The 18,225-nt window shown below is 36.8% G+C and overlaps 1 protein-coding gene across 4 annotated transcripts in view; it reads left to right on the top strand.

Moving 5' to 3' along the window:
• The window catches only part of AP3B1 (adaptor related protein complex 3 subunit beta 1), a 156,648-nt gene that overhangs the window by 1,064 nt on the left and 137,359 nt on the right, over window positions 1–18,225 (top strand). For 3 of the 4 annotated variants that reach the window (XR_011723146.1, XM_071729834.1, XM_071729835.1), the window contains exons 2-3: window positions 12,389–12,464; window positions 17,083–17,157. Coding sequence is in view for 3 of the 4 variants with exons in the window: in XM_071729834.1 (XP_071585935.1) it covers window positions 12,389–12,464; window positions 17,083–17,157 (151 nt within the window). In the remaining variant the exon portion in view is untranslated. Of the gene's footprint in view, window positions 1–12,388; window positions 12,465–16,274; window positions 16,385–17,082; window positions 17,158–18,225 lie in introns of those variants that run through there. The other variant, XM_071729836.1, reaches the window with a different exon arrangement.

Below are 18,225 nucleotides of genomic sequence, written 5' to 3'. Positions count from 1 at the left end.
GATTGTTCTGCACAAAGAGAGCATCCATGCTCTAGAAACCTCGACTGATGTGTTTATTTTTGTGCCACACCAAGGTAAATCACAACAAGGTGAAGCTGCTGTCACTCTGATGCTTAGCTCTGGGAGGCAGCAGGTGACAGGCCTCCTCAGTTTGCCTGACAAGTCACATTTCACTTCCCCTGCTATTATACTACATCCTCTGCTTTTCATTCTGTTCCAGTTGAAATTTTCAGTGCTTTAACATGGATGCCCCTTGGCTGGCTTCAGTTTTGTAGCTGATTTATTTTGGTTACACCTTTCTTTCTCTGACCCCTTCCATAGAAACAACTTTCGACTTTCTTGCCATTGTTCTTCTGCTTCTTTACCACTGGGGGAGGGATTGGGGGGGGTTGTAGCCTTAGTATTGATTTTGGCCACAATTCTCTGCATAACTCATTTAATCCTAGGCATCAGACCTTTTTGCAGATGAAGAATAGCTCTTGTGTTATCAGCTGCTGAAGCTTAAAGTAATTCTACCTGAGACTACCCAATGGTTGAGGGAAATACAGCCCTGTAGGGCTGGGGTTCTGAGCCATAGTGTACAGATACTTATAATTGTAATTATGGAAGAATCAGAGTAGTTGAGAAGCTTGTGTGCCTTATGAAACAATTGCTCCTCCAGACTTGCTTTTACACTTAAGGGAGGGGAGAGGAGGTCCACTGTCTAAAGGAAAGGCTCGAGAAGAAAACAGACAGATCTCAGTGATCTTTTGTATCTGATAAACAAGTTATAGTTGAGAAAGGAAGTTATTCATCTGCAGTCTTTCAGCATTTGCCATATAGAACGGCCTATAACAAGCTACTACAAAGAGGTACAAATGAGTATCAATAGTCTTAAATCTTAAGTTTGAAGTTGATCTAATAGACCCTCTTTGTCCTGTTTTCTTTTTGGCTGAAGTACTTACTGTTTAGAAGTTCTCAGCATCCCTTCATGTCAAAGGCCCACGTGTCTTGTTTTTCTGCTAAAGCTGCCTTTTTTACCTATAGCAGTTCTATGATTTATTCATTAACTTTCGATTACAAACAGAATCTTCAGTCAGTGAACACAGTATTTTCTTGTTATGCTGTGGTTTGGTTGAGACACATGCTATGAATATTGAAAATATTTCCGCACTTTGAAACTTGTATAATGGTGAGATCTTAAACCTGAATCAGTGGACAGTTTGACTGTTAGATCAATAAGGATGAAATATTAATTGAAACAAATGCTTATCGTAAAACAAACAAGGTGCAACAGGATGCATGCACAATTTGCTATTAGTGTGTTTTTTATTAGTTTATTTTTTCGTGTATCCAATGCAGTGAAAAAAATGTTAAGGACAAATGTTAATATAAATGCTAAGGGCAAAAGAACATGAGCAAAACCTGAGTTTTTTCTAAACTGTCTTATGTGGATTATTATAAAATTCAACATGAACATAAGGAACTTTTTTCATGCTGTGTTTGAATAAAAAAATTCACTGCAAGTACATGAGTTTGGGGCTAGCTTTGTCTGTAAGTATTGAATCCTGGCTAAAGAGGCAAATATGGCTTGCCTATTTGGTATATATTGCTTTTAAAAAGCCTTTTTGATAGCAAGATTCTTTCAAATATACCAGAGATGGATGTTGCCTTCAGAGGATGGAAACTGTTTATTCTGTTAAATATCATAGTACCTAATATTTAAGAGTTTACACACCTGAGATGAGTCAATCTGAACCTTGCTGTATGGAGTGGGTCCCAATTCATGGCTGCAGGTGCCTTTTCCTCCTCTCCCCGTTCCGATGAGCTGATGTATATGGTGTTCCTTTATTCCATTACAAAAGTTGCATATTTGAATTTTAGGCATTTATTTATATGTCTGTGTAGGTAGCCCTAGTCTTGACTGTGAAATGGTTGTTTCACATTAAGGTCACTCTGTATACTCTAGATATATTCACATGCCCCACATGTTAGATAAAAAAGATGAGATGTCAAGCTGTAGGCAATGAGAATTACAGAAATTATCCGTAACAGGAGTTTTGAGCAGAAAATTGGTAAGAGCCAAGCCAATAGGTCAAGAGCCAAGCCAATGGGTCATGTAAATCATACAGGCAAGCTGAATCCAGCTTCTGGACTGCTAGTTATTCCTCCATATAGAGACAGTCTAGCTTGATGGAATCCATAAAATAAGCACTGTCTATTTGGCAGATAGTAAAGATCCTTTGAGCTTTAGGAAAACCTGGAGAGAGAATTAGTAGCTTGGGTCCCCTGTTAATTGCATCAAGAGTGCTATTACTGACTGTAGTTGCAGTGGACAGAAGTTTTTAATCTATATTAATTTTAATCTATATTAACATTTAAAAAAAATTACCCATCTATAATATTGAAATATAATAATATTTGGTTTTTGGAAACAGTGTGAATAAAACTATTTATTGCTGTACCTAAACCAAATGTAAAAACTTACAGGTGATTCACATGAGTAAGGTCTGCAGATATCAATTGATAAGTACAGTACTGAAGCAGATGGCAAAATTTATAACAAGCATTTTCAACTTTACTGATTTGCATCTTTAAACTGTATTCCTGCCAAGCAAAATACATTTGTAATTTAACAGACTTTTTTCCTGCAGATCTGGCTTATGCATTCTATAGAGCTATTCATCAGAAAACTCAGCAGGGCTGCAGATCCGTTTTTTTTGCTGATATTTGCAAGCCTGTTTTGCAGAGAGCTGATCAAAGGTGGTGATTTCATTAAGATACTAATTCCCAAAATCTCTGTGCAGAAGACTTTTCCCAGTTCATCAAAGCTAAAAACTTGGCTTTAGCAGCTGCCAGAGAGGCTCTTAGAGTCTTAAACTGATGTAGTTTTGCTTTGGCTCACCCTGTTCAACCAGTCACCTAAAAACTGTGTATAAACTGCCATTTGCAAAATTCTTGGAGGAGACTCACTCAAACTTGATGCATCCAATAGCTCATTGGCATGTCTACTTTCTTTCCCCATCTGTTATAATGGCTTTGTGCCCACTAATATGGTGATATGCCAGTTTAGGTAGGATTTACAAGCCATCAAATATTAATAGTTTGCATGAAATCATGATTGTACAGGATACAGCCTGAACCTTGTAAGGGTGGGAGCTAAATGCAATATATAATTATGAGCATACTGTTGCAGAGCACTTCTCCAGATGAATTGGTCAGATCTGGTGGAAAGTGACACAAGTAAATATGATCTTATTGCCCTGCATTTGGCACATAGAAGGATGTAAGCAGTCAACTGTTTATTTCCTGGGACTCTGTGATGTAGTCATTAAAGTTTTGTCTTTGTCTTCTTAGTTCCTCAGAAAGGCAAGTGTTACTGGCTAAGGTTTTCACTGTGGTTTCTGCACGTTTCTAATATTGTATTTGCCTTAGACACTTGCAACTGTCTTCCTCCTGGATGGCATTAGAAAAATATAAACTGTTAAGGCAATAATTTTCCCTTTTTCTTATTTCTGCTCTTCTGAAGACTATCCTTGCCCATGCCACCCCACAGTAGTTTTATTACTCTGAGAAAATATTTTTTTTTCTCTTATGAGGATTCTTCTTGGCATGCTGCTGAAAGATGAACAGCAGTACATTGTGATACTCTTTAATAGTCTTTCTGAAACGTTGTGGGCATATATGTAAACGTACTAACGTAAATTCTGGCAGTGGCAGCACCAGTGTTGTGGTGGTGTCTTTAAAAGAAGCCCCTTAACTTTTGCAGGAAAGCTGGAAATACTTACTGCTTCTCATTTTTTTGAATGCCTTCACAACTATCAAATGCTGCAGAGTAATTTTGAAATGTCTGCCAAGCCTTATCACTGGCCTCCTCAACACGGGCTTTCGATGGACACTGGCAGCACCATCTCAGATGCCACTTTTTCAGGCTTCAGAACACTGGTCTCTGCCACTGAGAAAGATTTTTCACTCACAGAAACTCTGCTGCACGTTATATATATAAACTAAAATAATAGTTGAATTCTGTGTTGGTGTTGTAAATTGACACTAAATATAAATGGTGTTATAATGGAGGAGTATGGCAATACTGCATAGTACCACAAGGTGTCACTCAAACAGCTTGTGGAGTGGAATGAAATACAGTGAAACTTAGGATTTCTTTATTTCATGATAGAGGAAGTACCCAAATAATCACTGAAATAAACTCAAAGTGTAGAATCTGTTCGATGTTGCTTCTTTTTCCAGGTTATATGGCTCTGAAATCAATTTACAGTTCCTCTTTAAGTGTTAAATTAAACTTGTTTATTTACACAGTTGCCTGAACTAGAATAAGGCAATGTATTTCATGAATTTTGCAGTGCAGAAAAGGTATAAAAACAAAAAAGCCAACAGCATCCCTCAAGCCCCCTCACAATCTTTTTGGTTGTTTGTGTTTTTATAGGCTTTTTTTTGTTTGTTTGTTTTTTGTTAGTAATTTTGTTTTGTTTTGTTTGTTTACACACACAGAAAGACCTATGGGACTTCATTACTACTCAGGTCCCAAGACCTATCAGTGTGGATTTTCTGCTTTGAGCATTCACAGTATTTGAACTCTAGGTTGGAACACTTTGCTGTATTGCAGGGAAAAAAATATCTTAATGTGCAGTGGTTCAAAGTATGTTACTCAGACTGAAACTGAATGAAACAACAATGCAGTGTATACTGTGTAACTTGATAGTATGCAGTGGGTGGACAAGTCAAGAAATATTATTAAAACTTTGTTGAATGGGGCTCTCTAACTTTTATTCCTGATCTGTAACAGTCAGTTCCATAATAACAGAACTAAGAGATCTTGCTTCCTCCTCAGTGGTGGATATTTTTTTTTTGCTGTTTCCTGTATGTTATATTGCATTAGCCCAGTGCTTTCCTTTGCTATGAAGATCCTCAGTTTCACACCAACATTATTAGTTTAAAATTCCTTTCCCTTTCTAAGAGGTGATTAAAGGTGTTCTGAGGTTTTAGGGAGAACAGGTGGAATGGGGAGTCATAATTGAATTCTGTATCTTAAAAGCCTTGTTGCATTGCCAGCTGGGCTTCAGTCAGAGTTTTTGTGTTTATGAAACTTAAACTTTTTACCAAAAACCCCTTATAATTAGTGAGTGACTTCTTCCAGTAACTGGATACACTCGAATTGTACCAAATACTGACAATTTATGGATTTGATTTTACAGTATTGCAGAAAAAGAATAGGAGATATAAATGTATATCTTCTCACAGTGGGATAAATGTTCTCTTACTAACAGTTGTTCGGAATAAGATGCAGTGGCAAATGCTATGCCATAAGTTAAGGATTAGTATTTTTATGCAATTGAAGGTTTATGGTAATTTGTGTAGTAAGGCAAAATAACTAAGGGAGATGCTTGGATTTATCACTGGTGTAACTGCTTTAAACCTTGGTGATGAACAGGAGCTTCTGTACCAAATAACAGATGTACTTAAGATCCCTGCAGGTACAGCACAGGAAAAGATGATCTGCCTGCCCTCTTTTGTCTTATGTTAAAGTGTGTAATATGGAATAGAACAGAGTATTCTCAATTGGAAGGGACATACAGTGGTCATTTAGTCTCACTGCCCAAACAATTAAGGGCTGACCAAAATTTAAAGCATGTTATTATGGCATTGTACAAATGCCTTAAGAAAACCCATAATACTGGCAGGCTTGGGGCATCAGCCACCTCTCTAGGAAGCCTTTCCCAGAGGTAAGGCACCTTACCTTTTCGTAAGGAAGTGCTTCCTTATGTCCAGTCTAAACTTCCCCTGTGCAGCCTTGAACCATTCCCATGCATCCAGTCACTGGACAGCAGGGAGAACAGATCAGCACCTCCCTTTCCACTTCCCATGAGAAAGCTGCAGGGAGCAATGAGGTCTCATCTTACGCTTCTTTTCTCCAACCTAGACAAGCCCAAAGCCCTTAGCTTTTCTTCACAGGATGTGCCTTCCAGCCCCTTCATCAACTCTGTTGGCCTCCTGTGGACACGTTCAATTACCTTTCAGTCATCTCAGTTTTCACATTGTCATCTTTTCTGAACTGTGGAGCCCCATGCAGCACACGACGCTCAACGTGAGGCTGTGCTAGTGCTGAAGGCAGTCACCTCTTTTGACCAGAGGGTTGTCCTGAGTTTGACGTACTCCAGGATGTGGTTTGCCCTCATGGCTGCCAGGGCACACTGATGACTCCTGCTGAGCCTGCTGTCAAACACCATTTCAGATTCACCTCTGCAGGGCTGCTTTCTAGCCACTCTCCTGCCAATCTATGTTTTTACCCCATGTTACTCGGTCCTAGGTTTCCAGAATCCAATATTTCAGCCCATCTTTACTGGCTCATATGGTAAGAGAAAATTTACTTTGGGTGCTAATACAATTTATCAAACATTTGAAGAATTTTTTTCTGTGCAGTCCCTGCAGGGATTTTAAGGACGCCTGGTGCTTGGTGAAGAAGCTCCAGAGTGCATTATTCTCTCGGGCACAATAATTGATGGTCAGTACTTCTCTGAGGGGTACAAAAATATACCTGCTAATTGAGTTTTTCCTAAGGAAGCAGATACTCCACATTCTTTTAATGTTCTTGTGGACTGCACACCAAGAGTGAAACCCACTTCTATGCTTATAGTAAATATACAGGAATTATTTTGAAGTTTGTTAGATTGCTTTTCTCGCAGGCTCATAGCCCCTGAAGAGCCTACCTTTTAGAATACTAGTTACTGCTCAACAGCATCTGAAATTCTAATCTTAGTCTGAGTAAGATGTCACTTCTAGTGACCAGAAATACAGCATGTTCAGAGCTGTTCTTCAGTTGCTGCTTGCTATAATCAGCATGGAGAATAACAGCCAAGGTCCTTCCTGGCAGTAGACTTCAGGCTGTTAAAAGTTTGGCAGTATGTTCTTTTGACTGTCAAGCTCTAGTGTTTTTGGCTCAGATTCTGGGATGTTAGGGTGGGTTTTTTGCCAGGATTTTTGATGACATGGATGTAGAGGAAGCATGAAAGGGAATGAGAACAAGAATCTTAACTGTTGGAGTTTTGTTTACTTCATTACAGTAACATTTAGAAGATGAGCCCTAACCCCTAGATGTGTTATAGGTCCTATCATAGCCATACTCTTACCGTATCAAGCAATGTGAAGAAAGCAGGGTTTTAAGGTAGAAAGACAAAAGTACTGTCTATATTAAAGGCTACAATCATGAAATATGAAAACATGGGATAAAGTTAGAAATCCTGTTCTTTCACTTAACCTTTTTACAGCAATTTAGAGAGTCTGTATTATTCTGGATGTGTTTTGTGATGTTGATTTTGTTGTATTATCACAGGTCTGTCATGTATGATGCCAGCTATAAGACAAAGTTAGTAAGATAAATTTGCATTTCTTACATAAATGCCCTTAGCTTTCAAATTCTTACATTGTGCCATAAAAGCCTGTGGTGGGCAAGGATTACAAATGTGACAGAGTACTGGTTCTTTGGTATATTAATAATTGGCTCATTGCCTTTTTTGGTTGATGGTATGCAACTAATATTGTATGTTCTAGTGTACTTGTGTTTTAGATGTGCATAATCTTTCTTAAGTATAGTCTACACTATATAAATGAAAATTCAAAGACTATTTCAAAATGAAATTTTTTAGGATGGTGTGGCAGTGCGATGTAGAGGTGGAGATGTCAGAGTACAACTCAGGAATTGGGGAAACTTATTTGCATCCTTAGATATGGCAGTGGACAGACCGATGGGAGTCTTTTTCATTTTTCTTTTTCCCTCTCAGAAACTCAATTCACCTAACTATTAGGAAAAATGGGCTCAGAGACATACATGGTGCATTTGCTCATGGGAAGGTTTCTTTGGTCATTTGTTGACGGCTGGTTTTTTTCTTGCCCCTACTGTTAGGATCATTATCCTCCTGCTTCATATAGCTCCATATTATCCATAATTATGAGATCAGACTACTCTAAACCTGGTTTTGCTGCTGAAGTAATAAAGCTTGTATTTCAGTTATCTGTATTATGTACCTAACTCTGTAAGGCTAAAACTAGACTCACAAAAGTTTTAGCAGAGAGGCAAAGGTTGATACAGCTGGAGAGTTGCTAGCACATTCCTGAGCTCCTGGCAAGTGGACCCTACATGCTAAATAAATTATTTGTCAAACATTATGTACTGATGAACTGTGACTTCAGAATAACAAATGATGCAGCAACACAAACAGTCTAAAGCCTGCATTTGTTCTGTGTTAAGGGCTTTACTTAAGGACTGAGATTCCCTTAAATCTTCCTAGTGCTCAGAAAGTTAAAATATTGTTGTTATGTACAATAAACTGTAATATGGAAGGCTGGAATGCATTTAGGAACATCGTTCACTGAGGCTGCTGATACGAGTTGTTTTTGGAGGGAAATGACCTTTGAAATCTGCATAGGATATTTGTTTCTAGAAGTTGAGACAGCAAGGGAGTGGGTATCCTGTTATCCTGTTCTGTAGTATTTTCTTTCTTTTTTTTTTTAGTAGCTTTCAGTCTCAACAGTCAAGCTTTTTTGAGTGCAGTCATATTTTTTCTTTTTAATTGAAATATTAGACTTAATGGAAAAAAATTGTACAATGTTTGGTAAAATAATCGAGGTATCTTGTGGTATTAAATCTGCTTTTAAAGGGGTAAACACCGAGGTTACGTTGAAACCTTATCGAACTGTAGAAGAAAAAAGTCTTGCTGCTGCTGATCTCTATGGAAATATGGAGCAGCATTTTACTCTGTATGTATCTCATGCTTGCTTATCCTGGGTCTTAATTTCTTAGAAATGGTTAAAAGCACTGTATCAGATCAGGCAGCAAATGGTTTCATTAAGAACTTTTGTTTTTTCTGTTTTCCCCCTCTGTTTTTTTCATAGGAAAGCATGACTGGCTGTAAGTAGGTCTCCTTGTCTTAATATCTCTGGTTTATATCTTCCCTTTTAACATTTCAAAATATTTTAATTGGAAATACGTGATAAAATGTTTTCTATAAGTAGCTAGAAATACACTTCATCATCAAATACTTCTTTTCATGTCTTGAATTCACGGTTACTTTTTTCCCCCTCTGTATTTGCTACACTTAAAACTCCTACACATCCTGTAATTACTATATACTTTTGTCATTCTCAACTTCAGAGAGGTAGTCTTCAACATGTACTTGAATTTTGTGCTGTGTAACTTCCTCCATTTTTGCTACTTGGTCCATAAGTTAAAACTATTATTTCCACATTTTTTACTTTCTCAATTGCAAATTCATTGCCATGCTCTTATTTTTTCATGTTAACATTTTTGTTATTCTTTCTAACTAGGAAAATGTATTCCCAGATTTGAATTGTAAGCTATTGCTACAAAATCTTACTCATCCACTGTTTCTTCATTCTTGATTAAAACACCGTTTTTTTGAAAAGTAGTTGGTTGCTTGTGCCAAGGAACTGAAGTATTCTCCTACCATTTACTAGAACTAAAGGATTACAGTTTAACAATATTATCCTATACTTTAGTTTTTCCTGATAATCTCCATCTCAGTTTCTGAATGATTATGGAAATAGCATTAGGAAGCTAAAAGCAGCAGCATAGGACTAGAAGAAACTTTCTAGATCAGGTCCAGTCTTCTGCTATGTAGCTTTGGTAGCTGTGTGGTAGACCAAAGTCTCAGATGAGGTGCTTCAAACTAGAAGAACACAGAATTATTCAGTATCCTTTGAGGAACAGGTGGTAAGGAATGGTCAGCAAAATAAACTTTCTCTGTAACCAAGACAGTGCGAATAAAGAGAGCTGCCAGATGTTAAATAAAGCTTATCTTCTGAAAAAAGTTAATTATAAACAGTACTGCACAGGGAAATTTAAAAAAAACACCAAAAAGGGAAGTTATTAAAGATACTTTGTGTACAACACTAAAGCAACATCTGCTTTCTGCTATCAAAAATAGGGATGCAGAACTGAGGGACAAATATGGAGTGGCTAGAAGAAGTATGAGGATATAAAAGTGAACACAGGCATGAAGTGACATCAGAAAGTCAAAGAGCTTAGTGCAGGAGGTGTGTCTTTACCTGAGGGACATGGAGGCATTTGGAGGAGGGCAATAAGAAAAGGTCTGTGAATCCCTGCATTTGTTATTTTTAACAGATTTGTCAACCTAGGGTGATGTTAGAAGAACTTGTCCTGGAGAAGGACAGTTACAGATATTAACCTGTTTTTAACAGTATGCAAACCTACAGAACATAGTTGAATGATAAGTATAATTTAAAGGACTGCAGCAAATATCAAATAAATGTAGCAATAGAAGAGTGACCATACAGTTCTGCAAAAACTTCCAAGAATAACTAAAAGCAGTAAAAACCTTTGAAAGAGATATAGATAAAATGATGAGTTGCCAGTGGTATATGGAAGGGGATCCTGAAGCAGGGAAAAAACCAGAGTGCTTCTACTTTTTTCTTTTAAGCTTAACACTTAAATATTAAGCTGTCAGGCGAAGGCATTATTTACAACATGTCATCTGTATTACCTTTTTGTGGTGTTTCATGAATCACTTTCTTGAAAAAGTAGCTAGACTTCAACTGGAAGTTGCATGTAAATATCTGCATCCTGAATTTTACATGTTTTTCTTTTGGCTTATTAAGATAAGATATTGTGTGTTCTTACCCCCATTCCATTGTGGTTCTTCATTTTTTGGTTCTATACTAAGGTGCATAGGTGATGTGGATTTTTCATGGAGTAAAGGGGAATACATGCAGTACAGGGTCTGAAAGTAAGAGGAAGACCTCTATTAGAGTAGCTCTATCCCTTGCAAAAAGGAAAAATTGTTTACAAATTAATGGATATGTCCTGGTTTCAGCTGGGATAGAGCTAATTTTCTTCTCAATAGTTAGAACAGCTCTATATTCTGGATTTAGTATGGCATTTGGTATGAGAAAAAAGTTGACAGTACTCTGATGTTTATGTTCCTAAGAAATCAAGGATTCTTCAGTTTTTCATGTTTTACCAGCATGCGGTATGGCACAAGAAGTTGAGAAGGAGTGTTGCCAGAGTAATGGGTATAAATGGGTCAGTGGGATATTCCCTGTCATGAAATGCCACACTCAGTCTAAAGATGAGGATTTTCTGGGAAGCTCTCTGTCTTCCAGGATTGTGTTTTGTTATTTCACTCCTCTGGGACTGGTAGTGAGGACAGTCAGGGCATTAGTCAGCTGGTGGTGAGCAGCTGCAATGTCTATCACTTATCTGTATATTATATTACTTTACTTCTATTATTAAATCGTTTTTATCTCAACCTGTGAGTCTCTTTATCTTTCCATTTCTCTCCCCAGTGTCCCAGGCAGGTGGAGGAGAATGAGTGACCAAGCATCTCTGTGGTGGTTAGCAGCCTGCTGTGTTGCAACCATGACAGGATAATGTTTTAACTCATTGTAATTACTTCTGGCTTTGGCTTCAAGCTATTTTTTCCTCCCCATCTGAAATTCTGAGGACCATGATAAAATAGAATATTAGTAGATTTCACATTCTGTTTTCAAATCCTGTCTGTGTCCATGTTGCCTTTCACTATGTGTAAGCTCACAGAATCTGTATAAGCTCACAGAATCTGTAAAACTTGGAATCTTGTCGGAATTCCCTAGAATATTGCAGGTGTCTTTTCTTGGGCCAAGAAAAGTTCTTTGTAAACTTTATTTTGTAAACTTTATTTTGTAAACTTACCAATAAATACTGTGGTCTCTTTGCATATAAAAAGCTGAACAGGGTAAAGTTTCTTGTTAGCAATGGCTAATGAGAAGTGAGAGAACATCCTTATCAAGCTAATATTTTCATGTCAGAATTTTTTCAGATGTAAAAGATGCTTGGATGCTGCATGTGTCTAACCATGTGGCTGTAATAATCTTATGGCATCTAGAACTGATGCCATACTAGAGGTCTGAGGCTTTTGCTTCTGATTTTACAATCCAGAAAGGCAGATGAAAACATATGCTTGATTCTCGTTGAAATTCAGACTATACTGAAATCTGCTATTGGCCTGTTCAGTGATTTACAGAACCTGATATTTTAATAGAAACATTTGAACCTCAGGCTGTTATATCTGGCAGTCACCGGAGGGGAGAGCAAATGATGTGCTGGTTCAAACTAAGCTCTTACCTCAGGACTTCAGCCTTCCAGCCAAGGTTCAGCTAACAGCAGATTAGTTGTATAGCTTTGCACTGATGTTGGAATCTGATAGATTCCTTTACTAAGCACTATTATAACAGTATGTTAACACATACAGTTTAAATGCCACCATGAAAAAGCAGTGCTTTACCTTTAGGTGCTGATTCAATGCAAGAATATAAAAATGGCATTTTTGTTTTATTGTTTACTTTTCCCAATTGATTCCTTACTGTGTTTCTACCATAGAAATGAAGACCTAAAACAAATGTTGGAAAGCAGTAAAGATTCTGCAAAGCTGGATGCTATGAAAAGGATTGTTGGGGTATGTGATTTTTTTTTTTAATATTCTTTTTATTTCTCAGATGTGAATACACTTTTTCACTTTACAGGGCCTGTACCAACTCAACATTTGAATCTCTAAATTGTGCTTAAAGGCCTTGTGATGTCCTTAGTTTGGAATTTTGGGTAGAAATTGCAATATCAAAATATACACAGTCATATACTTGTAATATATTTGTGTAACAATGCCAATGTACCTGTAAATAACTATTTTCACTAGGTAAGTGAGATCCTAAATAGGAAGTGGCTCCTTCAGAGAAGATTGAATGGCTTTCTTAATTCAGCATAGAGGAAAACAAAAGAAATTTGCAGGACTAAAATGACAAATTGTGTGTAATATTTTTACTTCTTTAGATTAAATAAAGATTTTATTATTTTTTTAATTGGGCATGTTTCCTGTTTATCTGACTAAGTGTTTCAGGTGAACCATGTACGCATAGTGTGATTAAATAATGTGTAACACTGTTCTGTATTTAAACCCTATTAACTAAACATCATGAAGTTAGAAAAGTCCCTTTATTTCTTGCTAAAAATATTAGGTGAATGCACTGTATAAAGGTGTTCAGTGTCTTCCTGGCTACTTTTTCTGGGACTTCTACAGCTGCTCTGTCTTAGATCCTTCATTCTCCTTTAAGTGTCCTTTTTTGTTTTCCTTGCATTTTATGAGGGTTAATCCTATGTAAGCATGTACCCAAGTGAGTAGGTAGAGTTTGTATCATGCGATCATGTTTTTTCATCTGACTCTAGAGCTGACTCTCACTTAGTTATCCCCCAGTGATGAAGGTATTATTTAAATAATATCTCATTCTACTAGAGACAGCAGTTACCTATTAGATCTGAGTAACTTATTAACTACCATCTCATAACACAGTTTATTTTATTTTACTTTATTTATTTTTCAGGGTTGATTTTTTTTTTTCTTTCTTTCTTCGGGTTTGACCAGTCAGAGTCTGGCATGCAGAGTTACTGCTGCAAGAAATTGTGTTCTGCTTCCCTCAGAAAATATCTTTTTTTCTGACTGTTCCTGTGGGCTGGAGGGGAGGAATGGGGGGGAATTGCCTGTGGCTCCCTAGGTTTTACTTTTCAAAAACTTGGCCATATGTTATCTGTATTTGGAAGTCGTTGCAACTGAATGTGTGTGTATGTGTGTGTGTGTGTGTGTGTGTGTGTGTGTACAGGGGAAAATTATTAGTTATTTTAGCAGTTCTTAACAACTGTTGCTTTGATTACCTAGAGAAATATGATACCATGGAGCTGATGACCTGATGCTAGCACTGATAGCTATGGTCCTTGATTGTCTTAGGCTAAGGTAATAAATCTCAGGAGGTTTTCGGCAAGGGAAGACTGAACTGAATTGAGGACATTTTTTCATCTGCACCCTTTTTATCCTACTCCAGATATTTGTCCTTTTATAAGGTAGTTGAGGTTTTGGATAGTTCTTACTCCTCAGTTTTTGTCCCTGATCTAAGCTCTGGGCTATGATGGAAGATGTCACCAGACACATTCTATTTCTTGGATATTTTTTCTGTGCTTAGCTGCTGCTGCTTTTCTTAGAGTGGAAACAGCCTTCTAGCTCGTAAGATGACCATTACTTGGGTGAGTTTTTTGAAATCCTGGATGCTCTTCCATATTTTCAATGTATATGCTGTTACTCTGTGCTTAAACGGTTTCAGAACAACAGGCACTTTGTTGTGCCAAGAGCTACAAGAGCTCTTGGTCCACATAACAAATTGAAACAATGAGCTTTGTGGGTCGGGACTGGGACTTTGCATTATTAGCAGAAGTCCTTTAAACAGTGGTGATCATGTTCCTGCTGAACACAAAGATGTTTGTGTGTTATCAGTTGTGTGCTTACATTTAGAGATGTCACAGCAATAAGGTGTGCTTCCCAACAAAGATGAAAGGCTTCCTTTAGTCTTACTATTAGAGGAAAAAGGAACTCCATTGTCAAGAGTATTGTTTAAATGTGTCTTTATAATGTTCATTTTCACTAATTTTAGGTAGAGGAAAAAGGTGTGCAAACCAATCATTTTCTTGTAGACTTCAAGAGGCTTGAACCACCGTTGGTTCTTATAGGTACAATGGAAAACTATCAGGAGAACAGTAGTTATGGCTGCTTTTGCTGCTTCTTAGTCTTCTAAGGTGCATTGTGATTTCTCTCCAGGGGAGATAAACCTGTTCCGCAGAGTAATTCTTCTAATAATGGATTTACAGTCATAGAAGCAATGTGGTTTCCACTCCTCCTTTCATATAAAGTTATCTAAGCTTTCCTTTGACTAAAATACTTCCACGTGGCTTTAATGATTATTGATGTCTTCTCAGTAGATATGCTATTTTGTATTTTTCTTTCTTACATGCATGTGGAAACTAGTTGCAATTTTTGCAAGTTTATGAGCAGTGCTGTTTTTTTAAAAAACAGAATTTGAAGTGTATACAGAACCAGATTTATTCTGACATATGTATGAAAAGATAATAGCTGGTATTTCTTTTAACATACACTGATATTACAGCAATCAAGGTGTTGTTACCAGATCTTGAAACCCTGCCTTTCTGCTCAACTGAACTTCTAATCTGGAAAAAACCTTGGTGGCATTTCACTCCCTAATGCTTCAGGGCATAAATTTAAGAAACAAATTCATGTACCTGATTTCTTACTGAGAGTTTTATCAGTGCTTGTGTTTCTCTCATAAAAAAAACAAGCTAATGTTTAGTACACTGTCTTATGCACAACATCTATATTTTGTAGCCACAGAACAATGTGCAGACTTGTAAACATTAAATAGTGCTTCTTCTAGAGTGAAAGTTTCTGTGTGCAGGAACTGTGCGTATATAAGACAGTATAACTAGAGATTTTCTAAGCACAGCAACAAACGACATGATAGACCTTAGTATAGTTAAGAACTATTGTCTTCTTTCAGGTTAATGATCCATTGGCTAAGGAGGATTTACACTAATCACTCTGACTTAATGAGTCAAAATACACTCTTTTAAAAGGCCCTAAATACATATTTACATGGTACGCTGGAGCTATTATGGTTGATGAGTTAAATAATGCAAATAATGCTTGGAGACATACTGTAACAGCCTGTAAAGGCAGTCTAATTTTAAGGATAATCCCTACTTTTGAGTAACATAACTTCCCTTGCATCAAGATGGGATGATTAGTAGTATTTCACTCTATGATACTTCTCTGCAGTGCATTGTGCTAAGTTCTACCTGACATTTATTACAAATACCCATTTCTGGCCTTATTTTGACAGCAGCATTTAATTTAGATTCTTAATTCAAACCTGTTGAAGCCCATACAACATGCTTGCTGCTTAGTTTGTCACTTCCTGTGCTTTAATACAGATGTAAAAAATTAAGATGTTGAGTTGGTTAAATTGAAATGTTATGCTGGACAGCTGCTCTTAAGCCCTTTTAAGAGGTTTACTTACCATGAACTTCAGCTTTCTTCCTTTTCCTTCTAGCTTCCATCTTCAAGGCCTTTCCAAAAGTACAGTTTGTCAAGATATTGCCTGGCTTGATGGGTTTTTTTGCATGAGATCTTAGTTCTTTATGTTAATGTGTTCTATCAATGAGATGCAGAAAGAGATGTGAATTAAGAACATGAAGTTTCCTCAGCTCTGTGATGGTGGGAATACAAGATAGAAACAGCAGTAACTGCAGCTGCAAAACTGACGTGTGTTTGCTTGTCTTAGTGAGCTTTTGTCTTTTCCAGTCAGCTTGATGTTTGGATGACTGGATCCTGCCCTTGACCATGCTGGGGATGCTTTAACACTGTATTCAGCAGCACTATAACTTGATGTAACACATACCTGAAATACCAGGGTTTGCAGCTTGAACATGAATTCTTGACAGACATTCTGATGGATTTAGATAAGAAGTTTGTGCAGCTGAAGTGTATGTTGCAGTATTTTTTTCCTTCTAATGCACGTGGTTGTTGTAAATTATTTCCTCCTCCCTCTTTAGGCCTTTTCTACATATTATGTTTTTTTCTGTGTAAACAGTTTAAGGCCCTTTGTGTTTAATTTCCTATGGAAAACAGCTTTCTTTGTTTTTAAAGTGTGACATCTCTTTGATTTTATAGTGGGATTCTTTTTGTCCTTAATTCTAGTTTGCAGCAAAAGTGTTCCTGGCAAAAGTAACAGGACTTAAATTTGTGCAACTTCTGATCTTTTTGAGGGGTGTTTTTGTTGGTTTTGGTTTGTTTGGGTTTTTTGTTGTATCTTTTTTACTTTTTGTGACTCCCAAGGGGTAATTCTATAATGCTTTTCAGATGAGCCAAATCTTTGTTATAAATTATTTTTAAAGCATAAAAAATGGTTTGCCAGTCTAATATGGTAAAGTTCAGTTAATTGATTCTACCTCCTAAATTAGTAACCAGAGATTTTGTTGTATAGATAGCATCCTGTGAAGTATAATAGTTAAAAAATTCAGACCTTTATTCTTAAATTCATAGAAATGAAGTTGGAAATACAGATCTGGTATAAGTGTTTGTTTTTTTCCCTGTTCACCCTGCCTCCCCCCCCAATATATATAAAAAATAAAGCATATTATTACATCATTAATTTTTTTTATCTCTTTGTTTGTTTTTTTAGATGATTGCAAAGGGAAAAAATGCTTCTGAGCTGTTTCCGGCTGTTGTGAAGAATGTTGCCAGTAAAAATATTGAGGTATTCCTATATCTCATTAGCATACTGCTACAGGAGATATGTTTATCAAAAATTTATCTACTTGTATCTTGACTTGAACATAAGCCATTAAATATCTCTGGTTTTTACTGGAATTTCTCAGAGTTTAGTTTTAATTATATCATTATGGTAAAATAGTTTAGTACATAAATAAAGGAATGCTGGATGGTTTGGAAAGAAGGGGAAAAATAACTGTTTACATTTAAAAATTTATTAATTACAGAAGTTTTATAGGTATGTGATGGTAGTTCTGAGTAAAGGTACTATAGTTTATCTGAAGTGTTGTTCTGCTTAGCAGGTTTGAATAGGGATTGTGCTACCCTGTATTTGAAAAATGTCTATTGTATGTTGAGGCTGAGAGGTAAGGGTTGGCTAGAAAAATTTCAATGTTCTCATTTTGTACTGTATTTATAAAAGGACTGTTTTAGCATAAGGATTGCAGAGTGGGCTAACTAAATCAGTCAGACAAGTCTTTCTATGAATTTGTGGTTAGACAAAATGTGATGTTACTAATGAACTGTGCTTAAAATAGTTTTTAAATTTTAGTTCGTTTGATAATTTAGTTTAGGGACTTTTTAAAAATGCTCTATCTATATTTGTGATTCCTGAAGGTTACAGAAAAGTAGCTTTCAAATCTCGGTGTTTCAGAGAAATGTGACTGTTAAAGAGGTGTGGGAAGGAGGGGCCAGGGATGGGTCACTGAGAATAGATCCCATCTTGAGCAGAGAGGAAATTTTTGCTAGTATGCAATGTAACCCCAAATCTTTGCATTACTTATATTTATGTTTTGCAAGAAATGGAGACTTAAAGGAAAAAATTTTGGGAATATGCTCTTACTCATTTAATTTGTGTAAATAATTATGGCAGGAGTTATGTGAATCCTAGAATAGGATCATAGAATCCTTTAGGTTGGAAAAGACCCTTGAATTTCATTGATTCCAATGCTGCCAAGTCCAGCACTCTACCAGTTCCATAAGCACCATAACCTACATGTCCCTTCAGGGATGGTGACTTCCACCACTTCCCTGGGTTGCCTGTTCCAGTGCTTGA

This window comes from Heliangelus exortis, chromosome Z (genome assembly GCF_036169615.1).
Source record: "Heliangelus exortis chromosome Z, bHelExo1.hap1, whole genome shotgun sequence".
NCBI lineage: Eukaryota > Metazoa > Chordata > Aves > Apodiformes > Trochilidae > Heliangelus > Heliangelus exortis.
Note: the sequence above shows the minus strand (reverse complement) of the source record. Positions and strands in the feature narration are given on the sequence as shown.